This window comes from Dysidea avara, chromosome 13, assembly GCF_963678975.1.
Source record: "Dysidea avara chromosome 13, odDysAvar1.4, whole genome shotgun sequence".
Lineage (NCBI taxonomy): Eukaryota > Metazoa > Porifera > Demospongiae > Dictyoceratida > Dysideidae > Dysidea > Dysidea avara.
The window spans coordinates 2,856,586-2,875,009 of record NC_089284.1 but is presented as its reverse complement, the minus strand read 5'-3'; the positions used below and the strand labels follow the sequence as shown (position 1 = coordinate 2,875,009).

The window sequence follows — 18,424 nt, the reverse complement described above, 5'->3', positions numbered from 1 at the left end:
CGTATGCACTTCCGTATACGTGATTATACGGGACTGTGTCACCTCTCCAAGGGAGATCAGTTGTTTAATCATTTAAAATAGGGCCAGTAGCACTTGTACGTATTTTTGGACTTATCGTGGACAAATTGTAGTTAGTTTACAATATAAAGTGGATCGTTCAGTCGGTCTTCTATCAGTATAAATAAATATGGCTCTTGTCACGGTGGAGCGAAGCACTCCGAGTCCTCAGGAGTCGGTGAGTAATAACACCAATGTTTGCACTGTGTGTGTAGTGTGCTACTTTTTTTTTTTGTTAATCTTTTTCATGAAACACCATGTTTTTCTCATCCGTTTATTCTGTAATGTACACTTGTGAGAACGCGTACAGCTTTCTCGACCTTACTGTTAATGACGTTAGACAATTACACCTTCTGTCGTGACATTGTGTGAAGTACAGTAGACACGGATCAGATCCTAATACGTGTACTAGTCACTAGAAAGATATGCAAAGGATACGTTAAAGCCGATTTTTGGTATCACAAACCTACACTTCGGGAACTCTTTGTACTGTAAAATACGTGTTTTATGTCTTTGTGAGTTTGTTACAAGATGATATCAAAAGTTTATTTATGTTTGGAGGCTGTTTGAACAGTGTATGTGAGATAAGCAGTGAAGGATGTGGCTTCACTCAGTGATGTAGTATGTGTAACAGACCGACTTCCTTTACAAATTTTATTGTCTCTCCCTTCTCTCAGGTAGAGGATGTCGAAGTGATGTCAGGCTCTTCTGGTTACGAAGGTTTTGTAGCCACCAGAAGTCTAGTGATGTTTTTGCCACACAGACAGTGGACTCAGAGCAATAACAAAGGTATAAAATTTCTGTTAGTACCCCTTAACACTCTCTGGTGTACATAAGCACACCTTCCTTATCCAAACAGGTGTGATTTTGATGTAAACATGTTGCTTTTCCCTCAAACTGATAATTGTGAATTAATTTCTGAACAAATTAAACCTGAGTGTGAAATGTACCTCCAGAAAACTTCAGCCTTCAGTCCAACATATTTACTAGCCTAGAGTGGATGTGGTCTTATAGGTCACTTTATGTAAACCATGAGATACTTTTAATATTTGTCACATGATTTCTTGTGTGGCATTTTTGTGCACTTGGTTAGCAGGCCTCTACTGGAGCCTAACCACTAGTCTAAATGATGTTGGCTTATTACACTGTATCCATATATGGCCACCTAGCTTTTCTGTCTTGATTTTCTATGGGGTTAGCTGTCAATTGTGCTGGGCTATTATCCAGTTGTTTGGTTTTACACACTTGTAGATCTGCTTGCTATTGAGACTCACCTGAAGTTGCTGTGCAAGCTGTCCAGGCCGGAGGATACTGTGAAATTGGTGAGTATAATGACATTTTAGTTATCAGTGTAGTCCTTAACATGATAGTAAAGATAGTTTAAGCCAACCCTTGAGTTCACGTAATATTTAGTGCATACATTGCGACCACATCCCAGATGTTTGAGAGGGTCAGTGAAAGAATAATTATATGACATATCCTCTAGTACACGTACATGCTGTACTCATGGTAGAACAAGATGTTGCGTATATTTTTAGAGAAAGTTTATCTCGATCTGGCAGTGTTTGGATAAACTGTTTGCTCTGCAGGGGTAGTCTTGTTTCTACTTTCACTTTGTGTGTGTGTGCAATGAATTTATTATCTTGAAAAATGATTCTTACCTTTTTTGGTTGTAATTCAAGATGGTGATTTGTGCCCATGTGTTCTTGACAATGTGTCTTACTTTGACGATAGAACACATATTACTTTGTGAAATGAAATTCAGGAAAGAAAGGCCTTTAATCATAGTAGTTATGTTGGGTGTGTAGCAATAAGTCCAGGGCTAATATAACCCAGAGAGGTGTTTGTGTGTGGGACTGATGTGAGCGAAAATTGTCAGTTATAACTAATCCAGGGTGAATATTGTTATTGCCATGGCAATTGTACCAATCATCACACTTGTTGGGCTTCTGTACTCAGGAAGCCACAACAATTATCACTTAATGAAGTAACATGATGTCACTAATGACATAGGCTCCTTTGTTGATAGAAGATACACAACTTTATTGCCTAGTAAAAGCATTTGTGCTGGATGGCATTAAGACACTGAATACACTTGGTAGTGTCTTTGGAACGTGTGTGTTGTGGCTTATATGAAGAACAGATGTGTGCGTTTGTTTACATACTGTGGTTTATTGCACATGGTTGTACATTTTTTACACTGGTAAACACTTATGATAGTAAACAATTATGTTGTGTTAGGTGATAGAGTTAGAGAAGGTGAACTCATCAAGCAGCAAGTTGCGTTATCTGGTACTCTTAACTACCATTGGTCACCAGAGCAAAGAGGAATGTATCATCTTGGGGACGGAAAGTGATACAGATGAAGATTTGTAAGTTTTTAAATCACATTAATTAATGACTTAATTTTTATCGTCCCTCAGAATTAAGATTGGCTTAGTGCTCCCAATCTGGGCTGACACTAAAATCAAGCTAGATGGAGATGGGTAAGTGTACACACACACACACACATCACCATTTGGTTTATTGCTTTGTCTCTTCACTTTTAGTGGTTTTGTAGTGTACACAGCAGACAGGCATCACCTCTTCAAGCCCACGTCAGTTCAAAGCATGTGGTAAGCTTTGCTATATAATAGTATGTTGTGGAAGCCTTGCTGTTTGTTTATTTGGTGGCACACTTATTATTTATGCAAGTTTTATGCAAGTTTTATGCAAGTTTTATACGTGTGTTATACAGTCAAACAGGTATTTTAGTGGTATTTTTGTTAGTGTTTCCTTATTAGGAATAACTCTGTCATGGTCAGCAATGTTTATAGGTGTGGGTGTTAATGGCTGTGGTCATTTCCTTGGGAGTGCCGTTGTTAATAGATTCCTCTGTTAATAGATTCCTCTGTTGTCCTCTAATTAGGAATATGATGTTTACAAACACGGTTAGGTCATTGCTTTACACCCACTTACCTGTAAATGTAGCCATCTGTGATGACTTGTTACAAGAAAGCATTTTTAATGTAGTAATTGTTTCCTGTTAAATGATGGTGGTGATTAAATTCATCCCCCAACATTGAGCTATTGGTTTGAAAATAATATTACTAATTTGCTTCTTATATTTTTAGCGTATTCATGCTGTGGTCTTTCTATAGGTCTGCATTGCAAACATTGTACAAATACTCTGAGCTAGCTCGGATAAATAACTTCTATGTTAGTGGCCTGTCTCATACATGGGTTTCCTGGTACACACGGACCTTGACGGACAACAGGAGTATTCTGAATGAGTGGTGGGTGTTGTTTGGCCTAAATGAGGCATAAAACTATGTGTACAGGTATGATAATAGTTCTCGTTTCCCTTTAGGAATCTGATGGAGGATATTGACATACACAGGATTGACTCTCCTAGCTTCTTTGCTTTGGGAAAACTGTGAGTTGGTATTGTTGCTGTGTTACATATGTTGTGTATGGTCAGCTGCTGGCTTCATATGTAAAATTTGCATGGCTTTGTTGAAAGCCTGCTGGTACAGTTTTCAAAACACTGTCTTCATTCTGTGACGGTTGTTGGTTTTACGCCTTGGCGTTCACATACGAAAGGTGTTCCTTGGCTTTGAACTGTCCTTTTGTACTGTAATTTGCTTGTTTTGTGGCAGATTAATGATAATACTAGTTGTTGCCATTGGATGAGATTTTTTCCATTGTTGTTCTGTCTATGTGTATAGTGTTTCACTTACATCCCTCATTGATTGACTAGCTGCCTTTCATGGCTGTGCACTGGAGGGTATTCAGAAATTCGTTGTGAAGGTGGACTTTATATTTTATGGAGTTGAATACACAAGTGATACACCTGTGTATATCAAATGTGTGTAGTCCTACAGCACTCAAGTAAAGAGGATAAAGCCATCAGTAAATTTCCCAAAAATTTTTCCTTGTTAACTTGTGAAAAAACCACAGCTGAACTTGATATATAATTACCAAGAGTGTTTATTATTCATGATAGATATACACCTATGATGTATATATATATAGTAAATTCAATTTTCTTATAGTGGTGAAGAAAAGGATTCAGTCAAGAAGTTACTAACTCACAAGTTGCGGGAGATAATGCTACACGAGAACCTGGAAGAAGTTTCTGTAAAACAGTTGAAGAAGAAAGTCGAAGAGGCGGTGGCCATGGATCTTAAACCATATAACGCCTTCCTTGATCAACAAATGATGGTCATATTAAAGCAAATGGAAAAGCCATCCAAGATCTATGACTACCTATATTTGGTAATTAGACAAAAATGTGCCAGTTTAGAAAAACGCATTTTAAGGGTCATTGATTTCATATATACCTGGATAGGTGATTGCATATTAATATTTTTATTGGAAGCTGTTGAGAAGCTGTTGACACCCATGTAACTGTTTTATTGGTCACTTCATTATTCAACACGCACTTGATGTTTTTTTTCTCATAGGGCTCAGAATGGAATGCCGCTGATTTGGATGAACTCCAGGATATTGGGTATGTTGAGTGTGGTCTTGTCTCTGTATATACACCAGTAGTATAGTTGTAGGTTCTACCAAGTCATGCATGTAATTTACCTATTGAAATACATCTCGGTCTATATAAGCTCATGCCGTTAATGGGGCTTGATGTTTGATTGTGTGTGTAGACTGTAAATCAAGCTGTATGTCTGTCACTGTTGTCATTGCCATGTCTTCTTTTCTCTTACAGTATTGGTTACATACTGAACATCACTCGGGAAATTGACAACTTCTATCCTGGAATGTTCAAGTACAAGAATATCAGGTACTGTTATGTGTGTGGTGTGTGCATGCATGCGTGTGTTTAGTGTGTCTGTGCTTGTGCTGGTAGATTATGTACATGTACCGTAGAGCCTCAGTAAATTAAATGTATGGCAAAATGTATAGGCCAACACAATGTCTAGCTAACTGTCTACCTCATACTATGAATAGAGTCAGTGAAAGAGCTATGGGAACTATTGTATTAGAGAAGTAGCTATTTTCAAAGTTTCCATGTTGTCATATTCAGATTCACTTTATTATTATTGTAGTAATAATAATCTGTTTTGTGTTCAATGCATATGAAAGTTTTTCACTAGTTATTTGACTCTTGCTGTGTATTTTCTTATTTTAGAGTGTTTGATGTGAGCAGTTCAGACCTCCTCAGACACTGGGATGACACTTACAAGTTCATACGAGAAGCTAAGTAAGTTCCATCACTGATGTGATGTAGTATAAAACAACACTGCATTATTGACACTTGAGTGTGTTTGTACCACAAAACCATGGCCAGTTGTTTTACTACACATCACACATGTGAATGTGGTCAGCTATTGGCAGGCTAGTAATCTGGTTATTCTAATCCCCCTAATCTGTGCTAATTCGAGTTGATTAAAACTGTCAAGAGACACACCACATAGAAAGTGGCACCACTGGTCTTACTGTGCTGTTGTATTAATGTTGTTATCCTTATGAAATAAGTGGTGTTATCATTTCTACTACAAGTTGGTTACATGTGTTTCAGGAGAAGAGCCTGTGCAATAGTGGGAATCCCACATTGGTGTTGCACAATTTTTTTGAGAAGTTTCTTCTTTAACCCTTAAACCCGCATAATCCAGAAAACTAGATTTGATGAAACACAAATGAAAAATGCACAATACTTTTGCCATTTTACATACGTGGTTTTAAACAGGCATATCTTGTGAAGCATTTATCCAATCTCTTAGAAATAGAGATTTTCTTACTTGGGAAGGCCTACCCTTTATAACAGTATATAAACTTTTAACAAACAACAAGGAACTCACCCGCTACGAAGCATTGAAACATTTTGTTTCCTTTCATGCTTGTGTTGTTAGTGTTGTTAGTGTTCTTGTCAGCCATTTTGTCAATCATGTGATATTTGTGTATCAACTGAATCGCCATCACATGACGAACAAGGTGATGTCCAGAGAATAATGATAGGACGAACTATGGCCAAGTTATGGCCTTTTATGTATCAATATGCGAAGGAAGATGAAGAGATGGTTCTTTTGTAATTTAAAGGCACAGAGTGAAGTTCTATACGACAAAGGATAGCACCATTTAAACCAAAATTTAATGGTGAGTAACATGGTGTTTGTAGTTTTTAGACAGCTTTGACGGTTCTTGTACTTTAGGAGTTTGTTTAAAAGGCTTGCGTATAATTCAGATTTCTGGTTTGTACGTTTTCAGTGCTTGCGTTTTTTAAAACGGCTGCAAGTTTGAGTGTTAATCATCAGCCAATGATTGTTTCAGTAATGTTGTCTTGTGTTTCAGCTTATTAGAATGCTTGTTGACTGCCATGGCTAAACGATTAGGGTATAATCCTGTGAGCCTTTTGCAAGAAATAATTTGCAGAACCTCCTGAGTGACCCTTGATAAAGTCTGTCGTAAATATTGGTGGTAAATTTTTATGGATGGGTCTCCATGTTGGCAATTTGTTGTACACAAGTGAAGTCATGTTATATTGAATATGTATGAGCCAGGAGACAGCCTGGATGGTCTACATGGTAGACACACTGGTAGTCTAAGAATAGCCAATACAACTGCCTGCTGTAATACATTCCACTTACTTTGTAATACAAACCTCTTACCATATGTGTCTGCACTGTATGGTCTCTGCTTCAGTCACCGTGTAATTTGGTTATCATTCAGTTTGTCCAACTTGTTGAGTACTGTTGAAAGAGACACCATTTTCTGCCTAATTGGGGTTCAAGCCATGCCCAGTCTGTTTCCACACAACGGTTGGGTCCACACTGACATGTGGTTTGTGTATAATGAGTCCCATATGTGTTGTGTGTAATAACATGTTGATTGGAGTGATATTGTTATGATGATCTTATCAACAGGTTAGCCAACTCCAGTGTACTGGTCCACTGTAAGATGGGAATCAGTCGATCAGCATCTACTGTAAGTGTGTAGTGTAGTGAATGTAGTAGCAGTAGTCTATGTATGTATGCACATGCATGTGTTGTGTATGTGTGTATACTACAAAAACAAACTCTGTTTTATGATAACTTCATGCTCTACTTTTTTTTTTCAGGTGATAGCCTTTGCAATGAAGGAGTACAACCTCACACTTCAGGAAGCCATAAAACACGTCAAGAGCTGTCGTAATGTTATCAATCCCAACCCTGGCTTCAGCAAGCAACTACAGACCTATGAGGCCATCCTAGCTGCCAGGTAACTAACTTGTGTGGTGGGTGTGCTGGTAGGTGTGGGTATAAATATGTCATCACAATATGAGCTTCTGTTAAGACTAGGAGTCTGTGGTCCATGATTCCATGGTACACAGAACTGTTTAGTACTACAGCTCTGGCAACCATTTCCCCATCCTATATAGTGGTTGCATAATATTTTTAATGTACACTGCCAAGTGCACAAGAAATTTCAACTAGAATAAGGACCATAATACTGTACATCAATAAAAAGTACTGAGAGTAGTGCACGATAATAAAAAAAAAAAATAGTATAACAATAAGAAGTGTTATATCCCTACTGTGTATTTCCATTATGGTATCTTGAGCACAGTAGGGATATACCACTTCTTATTGTTTTACTGTGATTTAATATCATGCACTACTCCAGCTTGTTTCAGTACTTTTTATCAATGTGTTATGGTCCCTACTCTAGTTGAAAATTCTAATTTTTTTTTTGTGTACTTGTTTGTTAACATTTTTTGTAAAATAAAACTGGTGAACCCACACATACCGCATCAAAAGAAATGGTGCCGCGCACCCCAGCTACCAATTATCGTCTGAAAAGTGAAGTATCCATTAAACTTGGTTGTCAGCTATGTTCAACCCGTTACACAGCATTACAAATCAAGAACTGTTCGAAAAGCACCTCTGCAATCAAAGTAGCCGCTATGAAAAACATGGACAATTTCTGTTACGAAGGGAAGCCATCATGTGCTACCACCAAATCGACACTTTTCATTGTCAGCAAAGATGTCTGGGACACAAAGGAGGACACTGGTAAGTCCATGAAGAATACATTATATTTACTGCAGTATGCCAAAAGACACCTCTCGGGCCAAAGCAATGTCAAACAGTGAAAAAATCAAGTCCATAGCCTTAGCCGTTATCGAGTTACACTTGTCTGCAGGCATCAGGCAGTCAGTCACTAGAAAATTCCGTTTAATAATTTTTTAAATTTTTTTTTCATGGCAACTTGTAAGCGTTTCGGGTCAATCTGAATACTTGTTTGGGCTTAGTTTTACCTAACCAATACTGCTTCATCGTCATTAGGGAAAAATGAGGCTGGTTTTTGGGTGATGTTTTTTCATGAGACATGCCCACTTCTTTGTGGTCCCTGCTATACAGTACTATCGTACTGTATAATAGTATTCTCGTAAAGAGATGTTTTGGCACAAATTGATTTATGTAGATGAGAAGATGCTATTTTGTTTGTGTGTGGTATGTTACTTTGTGCATTTTATTTCATTAGGAACAATGAGGTTTGGGGTATCAAAGCTCCCCAAAGGTTACTAAGAAAACACCGGAGATCACTTTCAGATCCTAACTTTGTCCCACCAACTCCTAACCGGGACTCTCCTGCTTCCTGTCATCAACTGGACTCTGTGAAGAAGTATGCACACTCAGGAAGTGGTCGCCAAGGAGACTTGACTGCTGTTCATCCTCTTTTAACTGAGGATGAGTTGAGGAAGTCACAGTTGCTTGAAGTTGATCCACAAACTACTGAGCAAAAAGTTTTGTCATACCTTCAGTCAATGGAGCCATATTCAGATGAAGAAGACCAGGGTATTTCAGAGAATTCACCTGAATCAAACTCCAATTCCAGTTTGTCATCACCAATATGTATGACGCCACCAGATGAGGAGTATCTTGACAAGTGGAGAGATGGAAAAGTGATTCCACCACCACAGAAAATGAGCTATGAACTAACTGGAAAGGTGACAGTTGCTCCTTCCCCACTAGAAAAGGGTAGAACAGTGGAAGTGACTGATAGCAAAGTTGAGAAGGAGTCAAGTCTCACTCCATCAAGAAACTCACACTTCAAGCCATACTGCTCCAGCATTGCTAAATTCACTTCTCCATCACCAACACCAAATGATGATACAACAGAAGCTACTAAACCGATCATGACTCAGTCACAGTCTGTTCCTGACAACCTTGCTAATATTGGTGTTAAAGAAGAAAAGGAACCGCCAGCTCCACGGCCTGTGTCTGTGATTGGACTAACACCAACTCACAGGCGGGTGCGTTCTGAAGCCATCACAGTGATGCCATCGCAGAAAGACTGGGAATTATTGGAGGAAAAGAAGTTTGGCAAGTCCACTTCATTAGTTGTAACTAAACAGATTGACAGTGTGAAGGAGAGGGTGAAAGTGATGGAGAAGAAACGTGGACAGTCCTCCACCAGCTCTCATGAACACTATGAAATGAAAACAAGCATGAGCTGTACTAGTTTGAAGGTACATTCCAGAAAGGGATCGACTCTATCCAGTATCTCTTCTCAGGAATCACTGAGACCGTTGTCTCAGCTGTCTGCACATGAAAAAGATGATGAACTTATTAAGAAGAGACTTTCTGGTGGTAACTCTCCAGTCAACCTTAGTCAAGTGAAAGAAATTAATGAAGCTAGCAATGAAGAACAGCCAGAAGAAGGGAGAGGTTCTCCACTGACTAAATGTGAGAATGCTGAAGAACAAGGTACAGTCAAGCTTACACAAATTGACACTGTAAGGTCTATTGTTCAAGACATTGAGCAGAAAAATTCTAGCACAATATCAAACCTTGTCAAGAAACGGCCATTGTCTGAGTCCCTGTCCAATATACTACCTCAATCATCGCCTGCTCCTATTCCAAGAGCTTCCACTATCCACATATCCAGTCAGGTTAACGTCTCTCCCTTGAGTGAAGAGCTGTTGTTAACCCCGCCATTGAAGAATAGACACCACATTCGAGTAAGGTCTTATTCTTCCTCTCCCCTCTCCTCACCAAAGATGTCACCGAAATTGGCAAGAGCATCACCAGAAGCAAATGAAGTGTTTGATCAGACTGGCATTATTTCATCAATGGCATGTTACAGCAAAGAGAAACTAATGCGACGCAGGTCATTGGATATCTACCAGAAACACGGTGACAGCCAGTTAGCAACTATCCCTTCAGTTAGCCAGTTAAAGAAACTGTTTGAGAACACTACAGACCCTTCAGTAACTGCTAAACATAGAAAGTCAAATTCCTTGCAAAGGTCACATTCTTTAAGAGACTTATTCATCTCCAGTAATTCTGTTTGTCGATCATCATCACTGCGGAGTGAAGGAAAACCAGTATTTCGAAAGCTTTCAGGAATAAAATAAATCATTTTTTCCTTTGTCTCTCCATTTCAATAAAATATAATTATTTATTTCTCAATTTTTTAAATGTTCAGTGTACACATCATAAATGTCAATTTAATTTTACTGTGTATATAATAATTATGATTATTAACTATAACATAATTCAGAAATTGTACTGTTAATGTGTGTGCTGTCTATTTTTATTTATGGAATCCTTAACCTGTGTTAACTGTAGGCTGTTGAACGTGGCCAGACAACTTTTCTGTAAAAAGACATACCCTCCACTCACCTGCTTTCTAGTGCAACACTACAAATGTAATTCTTAGATCACAAGCCAGGAGTTGGCCATGCATGGAACTTGGAAGTACGTTGTGATATAGTACAAGGGTTACAAGATTTGATGGCTTGGGATACCTGCAAAGTCTCATGCCACCATCGGCCTTACTCCTTTGTTTTCAAATGGAGACTCAAAGCCAATGAATACAGGGAGTCCAATCATTATTTCAATCATGGTAGTGAACTATATAGTCTCGCACAGCCAGACCACTTTTGCTTCTTTTTGTGAAAAAACCAATCACAAAAGAAGAAAAATGACTGCACGGACCTCATGGTAGGTCTAATTTCTTGCTGATTCGTGTCCTATCAGAAATCCTGATTTTTGCCTGTTGCAAACCCCTCAAATCAGTGTTTATTCTAGTAGGATTTCTTCTTTGGGGGGAATCGAATTTTGGGGTGAAAGTCTATATGATAGCTAGACAATTGCCAGACAAGTTAGTCATGCTTGTGTCATGAGTGTGATTGAGATCCTATGCGTGGTTGATAGAGTATTAACAGTTCTCAGTATTAGTAGTGCACCGTGTATGTTGAAAAACAGCAAGGCACTAGCAACTGCCTAGAAAAAATTATTTACTCTATTTGAAATTGCATATGGCTATTTTTATAGTTGAGGGCCAGCAAAACAAAATTGAATTAAATCTGAGGGGGATTTCTGCTGTTGGCATTGAAGGCAAACTGGTTTAGAAATTCCACTTCAATGTTCTGAGATTTAAATTAAGGGCAGTGTAGTATTTTGAATGATATGGGTAAACTTATGGTTAGGCAGGGGGATATTATCTATGGTTATAGGGTATGTCGTGACGCGCACGTGAGCGTGTACAGCAACCGCAAAACAAATCATGAGACAACTTCGGAGGCACAGTGTGGTGAATGCGAAGTGTTACAGACATCTTCAAGCGAAGCGATACGTCCACGTTGTTTCCAAACAAGAGTTAAGTCACTACTGCGAATCTCTGAAACGCTTTAATCCGAGAGCATATCCGGTGAGGGAGGGAGTTAAGTAATCATTAAGTCTCCAGTTCCTGTTAGGTTAGGATAATCCAAAGGCTGCAGCACGTGTTGCTGTCAGACCTTCAGTGCTGGACACTGTAAAGTGTTAATAAGAATAAGAATTATAGTTATACAGTGCATAGATAATCTATGTACAGTGTCACATAGTATGATTTTACTGTGTAGTTACAAGCCTCTAATTTCATTATATTGCTGTTATCAATCACGTGGACACATATTTTGATGCTAAGAATGCTAGCTATCATTTTACAACACAGCAAAAGTCACTTGCAGGTTAGAAATGGTGGTAAAGCATAAGTACTGGTTCTTTAGCTAACCTTTATAGTAACAGACAGCTTGGTTTAGGGTGTAAATGGTCTATGTTTGGAGTAATAATGAAAAATGACCTCCCACCCACATGGAAATCTGAATTTTTGTGGATGAGAAATAAGTAATCAAGGTTTGCCTGGCCTAAGTAATCGCAAGGGACTATCAACAGGCCTGTAAAACCATCTGCGACTGGGATCAAAGTTTTTTATTGACAAAATTATACCTTGATCGCTTGATTTCACTTGAAAATGGGTCTTGATTGCTTGATAAGTTAACACATACTTTCATAAATTCTCGTTTTGTTTTCGAGCTAGCCATTCTAAGTCAAGTTTGTATAGCATGCAAAGCTAGGGGTTCTCCCTTAGGGAAATTTTTACTTCTGAAATGAAATCCGGATGCTATTTTTACATGCAAAGTCTCTTTTGAAGGATACATGGCTATAATAAGGATACATGGCTATATAGTTAATTTTACTTCCATGGCACAAAAAAATTCTGAAAGTGAAAGTTAAGTCTTTGAGATTTGGGATCTATTTGATGGTAATTGCACTGCTCTATTAGAGTATCTTAATCTTTTAAATTCCAGTAGATGAAAGATGGTCTAGTGGCCAGACCATGGGCACTAGTTCTTCCACTTGAATTCAGCAAAAGCATGCAACACAACCTAACCAAACAGAATAAAATTGTAACTCTTAGGATTGCAGATACAAACTCCCGTGATGCATGTATGTGGCCCCATACATGCACAGGACTTTGCCCTGTATACTGTTTTATAAGAGTATTTTGATCTCCCTGCTTATCTCAAGTGCGTAGTGCATACGTAATAGATTAAGAGGCACATGGTTGCCATATCATTTGTTCATCGTAAACTGCAACTTGATTTTTAGGGGCATGGTCAATCTGATTGCGATCGTTTAACAGCGTGGTGGTGTGTTCTGATTATGTAAGAGTGGGGTTACTATGTGATCATTTTATAAGTGCAACTACAGGTATCTATTTCTTACAGTATAGTGTTAGCATTTCAAATAGTTTTGTGGCATCTAAATACACTCCTCCAAGGAAAGTGTTGGTAAAGAAAATTAATGGTTTCTGTGAATGAAGAAGATGACCATGTCATTGAAGATGAAAGAAAAGGTGCAGAGGGCAGAGACTTGTTGGAACTTCAAAAGGCACATGTCAGAGTGAGTTTAAGTACTGAGGCATAAAATGGTGGCTGTACAATGTGTCATTTAGCCTCTAGCCTTGCAGGCAGATCTCAGTTTTCTAATTCAGTACTTGGCTTTCTGTAAGTTTTTTATGCTGGATTTGATGTTAGGTGTATTCATGCTTTCAATTACGTATGATATTTCTGTGATGTTTTTTTAATGACAGCATTTTTGTAGGTGCCATACATTTTAGGGGAGAACCCTACTAAACAGTACTACTGTATGTACTGTTTGATATCTAGGACATGTGTTATACACATTCTTATAGCATGCTGGTGTATTGTTTGTCTGATTGTTTGTGCATGACTACAAAGCGTCAGTGACCTCAGCAACAATATCAGAGATGAAAACCTCCAAGCTGAGACATTTTGAGGACCATCATACGGTGCCATCATGTAATGGATATGTAGTACTGAAAGTTGTAGCCACGTGCACCAACTAGTAGAGAAGTCAGTTAAATTTTACTAGCTATGATGGTAGTGAGTGATGGAATGCTCCTAAAACCATGATCTGGTGGCCGCACATCTTGAGTCTTTGGTTAACTATACATGTTCATACACAGTCATTACTTCAAAATAATAACTAGCTACCCATTACATTCATCCCATGTAACATACTAATTACAATCTGCATTTCATGCCTGATTGTTATACATACACTTTTGTAATACTATATGGATCGTTGGGGTTTCCTCATATGACCTATCAGATAACCTTGAAACCTATGACCACTCTATTAGACTATATTATAATATTGGAATGTATGACTGCTCTATAAAAGTAAATTGATCTAGAACACTCCAACATATACAGTGAACTTTGGGACAACGATTTTCAGTCACTTTGTGACAAGGATTTTCAGTCACTTTGGGACAAGGATTTTCAGTCACTTTGTGCAATAAAGAGGTTTTCCTCTTTCAGAGGTAAAAACATATGGACCAGACTTGTTGTGACCAAAACCTTTGTCTATTGTGTTCGCGAGTTTGTTAAGAGGTTTCACTGTAGTCCTTTTTATCCAACACTTACTGTTACAGCACCCTCTCAAGCCAGTAACAGAATAGTGAGACACAGACTTGCAAACAGAGTCACAATAGAATTTTGAGGATTTTAGTACTATGAAATGATCAAATTCAAATCTGTATAGATTACCATAGATCACTACACTGCTTTTGATGCAATATGTGTATGAACAGGACCTAGTTACATTTAAACTCATTGTATTTTGCAAAATATTACTGTAATGTAATGCATTATACATCTCTTGTAACTATTCAGCTGTCTGTTATATGATTTTCAAGAAATTTCTATTAGTACAAAAGCAGCAGTCTTGTTTTTACAGGCTTTGTTGACCTCCTCACATGTCCCTAAGTGGAATAGTATTTCCAATAACAATAACAGAGCAGTTACATACTCAAACAAAACATTTAGTAAAAGATGTTTGAGAAATATATAGCCTCATTGTTATCCATTACCCTAATAACAAGTTAGTGAACAATGAAATACTCCATGGCTATACTCATAGATGTATTTAATATTTCTACTTTAGTTAGGCGATCTTATTAAAAAGGTCGTGGTCATAAAATGAGATTGTACTGTACATATTACTGTTACTGATTGCTTAACTTTCTAATCAGTTTCAGAATGTGGCACTATACAAGATGAGGGGAAAGTGTGACCCAACAATACTGACTGACAAGTGGCCAAACTTCAGTTGTACTGCAATACTCCAACACTGGACCAGCACACTGTATTTCCCTACCAGAAATCAGGTAAACACAACATAATGCTATGTGTATGTAGAGCATGTTTTAATTAAAATCAGTAGGAATTAAATGAACATTTGGTCACGGTTGTAATTTCCTGATTGTGACAGTAATTGTTTAACCTCCAATGTAGCGGTGCTGTAGATTACAGCTCTTGTCGGACTCAGAAGAGGAATTTGGTAATTTCTTACATGAATCAAAAGTTTTGCAAGAAGAAGCCATGATACTAGGTGAATTAGATGTAATATTTGTTGTGCAGTCATTAAGCATCCACAGGAATCAATTCTGTGACCAACAAGCACCTTGACAATGTGGCCAAAAAGATCCTTCCTAAATGGCAAGAGACTCCTTACCAGCTGGCCACTATCCTATAAAGATGTATTATTTTGTGGACAACCCTGATGTTTTCCCCATAAGGCAAAGGTATAGAGTATTTTTTTTTCAAATTCCAGACACCACATAATAACACACTATACCCATGCACCATAGCTGTGTTCATATTTATGGTCAAAAAGGGGTGATGCCCAATTGTCTAGCTGAATAATCAAGCATGATAATATTATTACATCAACAAGTGTACCTCATTGTAGGGATTTCAGTGTGAAAAGGGGCTTACTGAAGGCAGTGTTTCATAGCTATATCCAGTAGAGTCTACTTAAGTTGGTGCCATGTAAGTGCTATACCAGTCTAGCACTGACCCAATGGCCACTTCAACTAGCTAGTCTATATAAACCCAAATTTTCAGCACCTTGGCAACTGTGAAAAAGGGGGAAGGAAAGGTTGATTACTGCTTGCCAACCACAGGGGCTGACTGTAGCATGATGTGTATGGATTGACTTGCAGTTAGCTAAAAGGATAATGCTTCTTTGCGATGTCGAAGTAATTCTTTCCTGTCTGGTATATGCATCACTGCTCCATTAATTGATGGTCCAGAAGACTTCAAAAGGTGTGGCTCTCAAATCCACAGTGGCTGCGCTATGCTCCAGCAAGAACAAGCAATGTAAGTACTCCAAAGTAGTGTAGTTTCATTCACAGCTAGTAGATGTGAATGAGACTGTACTACTTTGAAAATCCATCCCTCCTGGAGGAAGACTGAGTGTGGCCCCGACTAGACATTGGGTGACCTGCAGTTCAAATCCTGGGGTTGGAGGGATATTTTTCCTTACTTTGCTGTTACATCTTATTTGCTATAAGTCATTGTTTAAGTCTGAGTCCTTGTAAGTTGTAACTAGGTTAGGTAATCCTAAGGTTACAGCACAAGTTGCTGTCAGACCTTCAGTGCTGGTCACTGTAAAGTGTTAATAATAATAATGTCCATGTGATGGCGTCTGTATACAACTATACCACTATCTTGTCATTATATAGGTTGGATTCTGATCAGTATTTCATGAGTAAACTTACACCAGATCATGCTGATTTTATTGCAGACTACTGGCTAAGGATTAATAAAGATGTTACCATCGTTAGAAAATATTTCAAGTATTTGTTAAGTATAGTTGACATCTCTGTTGGGATATTCAGGAAGTCAGATCCTTCCCTTCCAATTTCATGGGCAATGTTTAGTGACTATGGACTCGGAATTAACTTGTCCACAGTACCAGAATATCGGCATAAGGGCTTGGGTTTGGTAGTCACAAAGCATCTCTTTGCACAAGCACTACAGCAAGGAATCGTTCCTGTAGCTGATCAACGCAAGAAGAGTACCTTGACTGAGAGTGCAGTATTGAAATATGCTATTGAGCGAACTTGGAGAGACAGTATTACTGGCGAATGTTACTTGTGGATAGATTACATATAAACTAGATGTATAAATTTCCTTGTTGTATTTAAATTGCTACACAAATATTATACATGTAGTTATGCATATTATTGGAAGAACTGTCATATACCAGTGAGAAGCTAAAGAGCTGAACTAATAAAAATCTGGGTTATAGCTGTCAACAATTGAGCATTCTTTGTGTATTAATTTAGATTTTGCTCCTTTTGGTTCTTGTAATGTACCCTCACTGATTGAACTATCTTCTGTTGTACAGTTATAGGCAGTAGTACTGTATAGTAGGGATCTTAAAGAATTGCACTTACCTGCCCTGCCTATAAACTATCACTTGAAAACCAACCTCACCTTTTTGTTCATGACACTATAACTTGGCAGTATTGATTAGATATCTTCAGAATGACCAAAAGTACTTCTGCAAGACACAATTTAAAAACAAAAATTGAATTTTCCACTGACTCCAAGCATGACCCAACTATGGTAAACACTATCAAGAGTTCACAAACACTATGGGATCACTGTTCGATGTTGCTTAGGCTCAAGATGAGCCTTTTTACTTACAGCTGCAGCTACATCATAGACTCACCTTTGTCCTCTTCACTACCATGTAAATGTTGATTCACAGGTGGGGTGTAGTGGCTTCTAGCTCCAGTATAATTGTTAGTAACATATCAATAGTTTCTTACCTTCAACAATCGAAGTAACCAGTAGGCTAGATTAACATATCTTTCTCCATGTGTAGGGCAGTGTGAAGATATATGCATATAGTCAAAAAAAGGTCTAATCAAAATGGCTATACTTTGCCCCTTACTTGTAACAGTATGCATAGAAATAATTATTGTATATGGTTTTATGGACACTTACTGTGATTGTAAATAGATTGTAGACCTGGCCAGAATGTTCTAGACTCATTTGTATGACTTTACTGATATAAATAACTTGAATTATTTTTGTACTGCCTGTCTGGTCTTGTTATTGCTGTTGAACTGTTATTGTGTTATTGTCATTGCTGCTATTCATTAAATTGTGTATTGAACTGAGGAAGTTTCTGCATTACTATAGTGCCTGTCATACAATTGTAGCCTCATATGTCCAGCACTGTTCTTTCGATTGATGCAGCTTTCCAGAAATTTGCTACAAATGAATTATGTTACAAAAAAGTTTACAAACATGTGGATCAGCTATAATATATATATAGACCCTCAGCACTTGTGCTGTAAAGCCTTAATAAATAATAAATGAATAGTAGGAATCATTACAATGAACTGATCACATTAGCTGCATGTACCATATCCCCACTGTGTAATTTTTACCATATAGCATTGCATCTGCTGTACAACAGGAAATTTGACGAAAGAAAAAACTGACGAATTGCAGGAATTTATCAATTTTTAATTTTGGAAAATCTTGATGTTCAGGTCTATGATTTTCAACATATAAGTAATCAAAGCTGATGAAGTGTGGATTCGTCAACTTTTCCTTCTGTCAAAATTTCCTGTTGTACGGTATAATTTTTTTATTATGGCAAAGAAAATTCAGTCTGGTGGCTGATGAGTTGGAGATAATTTATCCACTGATTATCAAATAACACTATATCCTTCCCTATCTTAGGCCATGACCCTCAGTGATCAAACCAACTAAAATATACTAACTTAT

The 18,424-nt window shown here is 37.9% G+C and overlaps 2 protein-coding genes across 4 annotated transcripts; both read left to right on the top strand.

Moving 5' to 3' along the window:
• The first annotated feature begins 18 nt into the window (after window positions 1-18).
• On the top strand, window positions 19-10,591 carry LOC136243771 (uncharacterized). The gene is made up of 15 exons (XM_066035378.1): window positions 19-235; window positions 735-846; window positions 1,309-1,379; window positions 2,299-2,429; window positions 2,481-2,543; window positions 2,607-2,672; window positions 3,198-3,332; window positions 3,407-3,472; window positions 4,092-4,314; window positions 4,503-4,549; window positions 4,763-4,837; window positions 5,186-5,257; window positions 6,918-6,978; window positions 7,112-7,251; window positions 8,518-10,591. The coding sequence occupies exons 1-15, from the start codon at window positions 188-190 to the stop codon at window positions 10,391-10,393; spliced, it is 3,186 nt and encodes a 1,061-aa protein (XP_065891450.1). The 5' UTR covers window positions 19-187; the 3' UTR covers window positions 10,394-10,591.
• A 920-nt stretch (window positions 10,592-11,511) lies between these two features.
• Window positions 11,512-16,898, top strand: LOC136242976 (uncharacterized). 3 transcript variants are annotated; one of them, XM_066034481.1, is made up of 6 exons: window positions 11,767-13,208; window positions 13,261-13,312; window positions 14,866-15,000; window positions 15,128-15,224; window positions 15,271-15,417; window positions 16,360-16,898. In XM_066034481.1, the coding sequence occupies exons 5-6, from the start codon at window positions 15,329-15,331 to the stop codon at window positions 16,790-16,792; spliced, it is 522 nt and encodes a 173-aa protein (XP_065890553.1). In that variant the 5' UTR covers window positions 11,767-13,208; window positions 13,261-13,312; window positions 14,866-15,000; window positions 15,128-15,224; window positions 15,271-15,328; the 3' UTR covers window positions 16,793-16,898. The 3 variants fall into 3 exon arrangements, with proteins under 3 accessions (XP_065890555.1, XP_065890553.1, XP_065890554.1); XM_066034483.1 differs by lacking the exons at window positions 11,767-13,208; window positions 13,261-13,312 and adding an exon at window positions 11,512-11,691; XM_066034482.1 differs by having other exon boundaries at window positions 11,767-13,312.
• The last annotated feature ends 1,526 nt before the right edge of the window (window positions 16,899-18,424 follow it).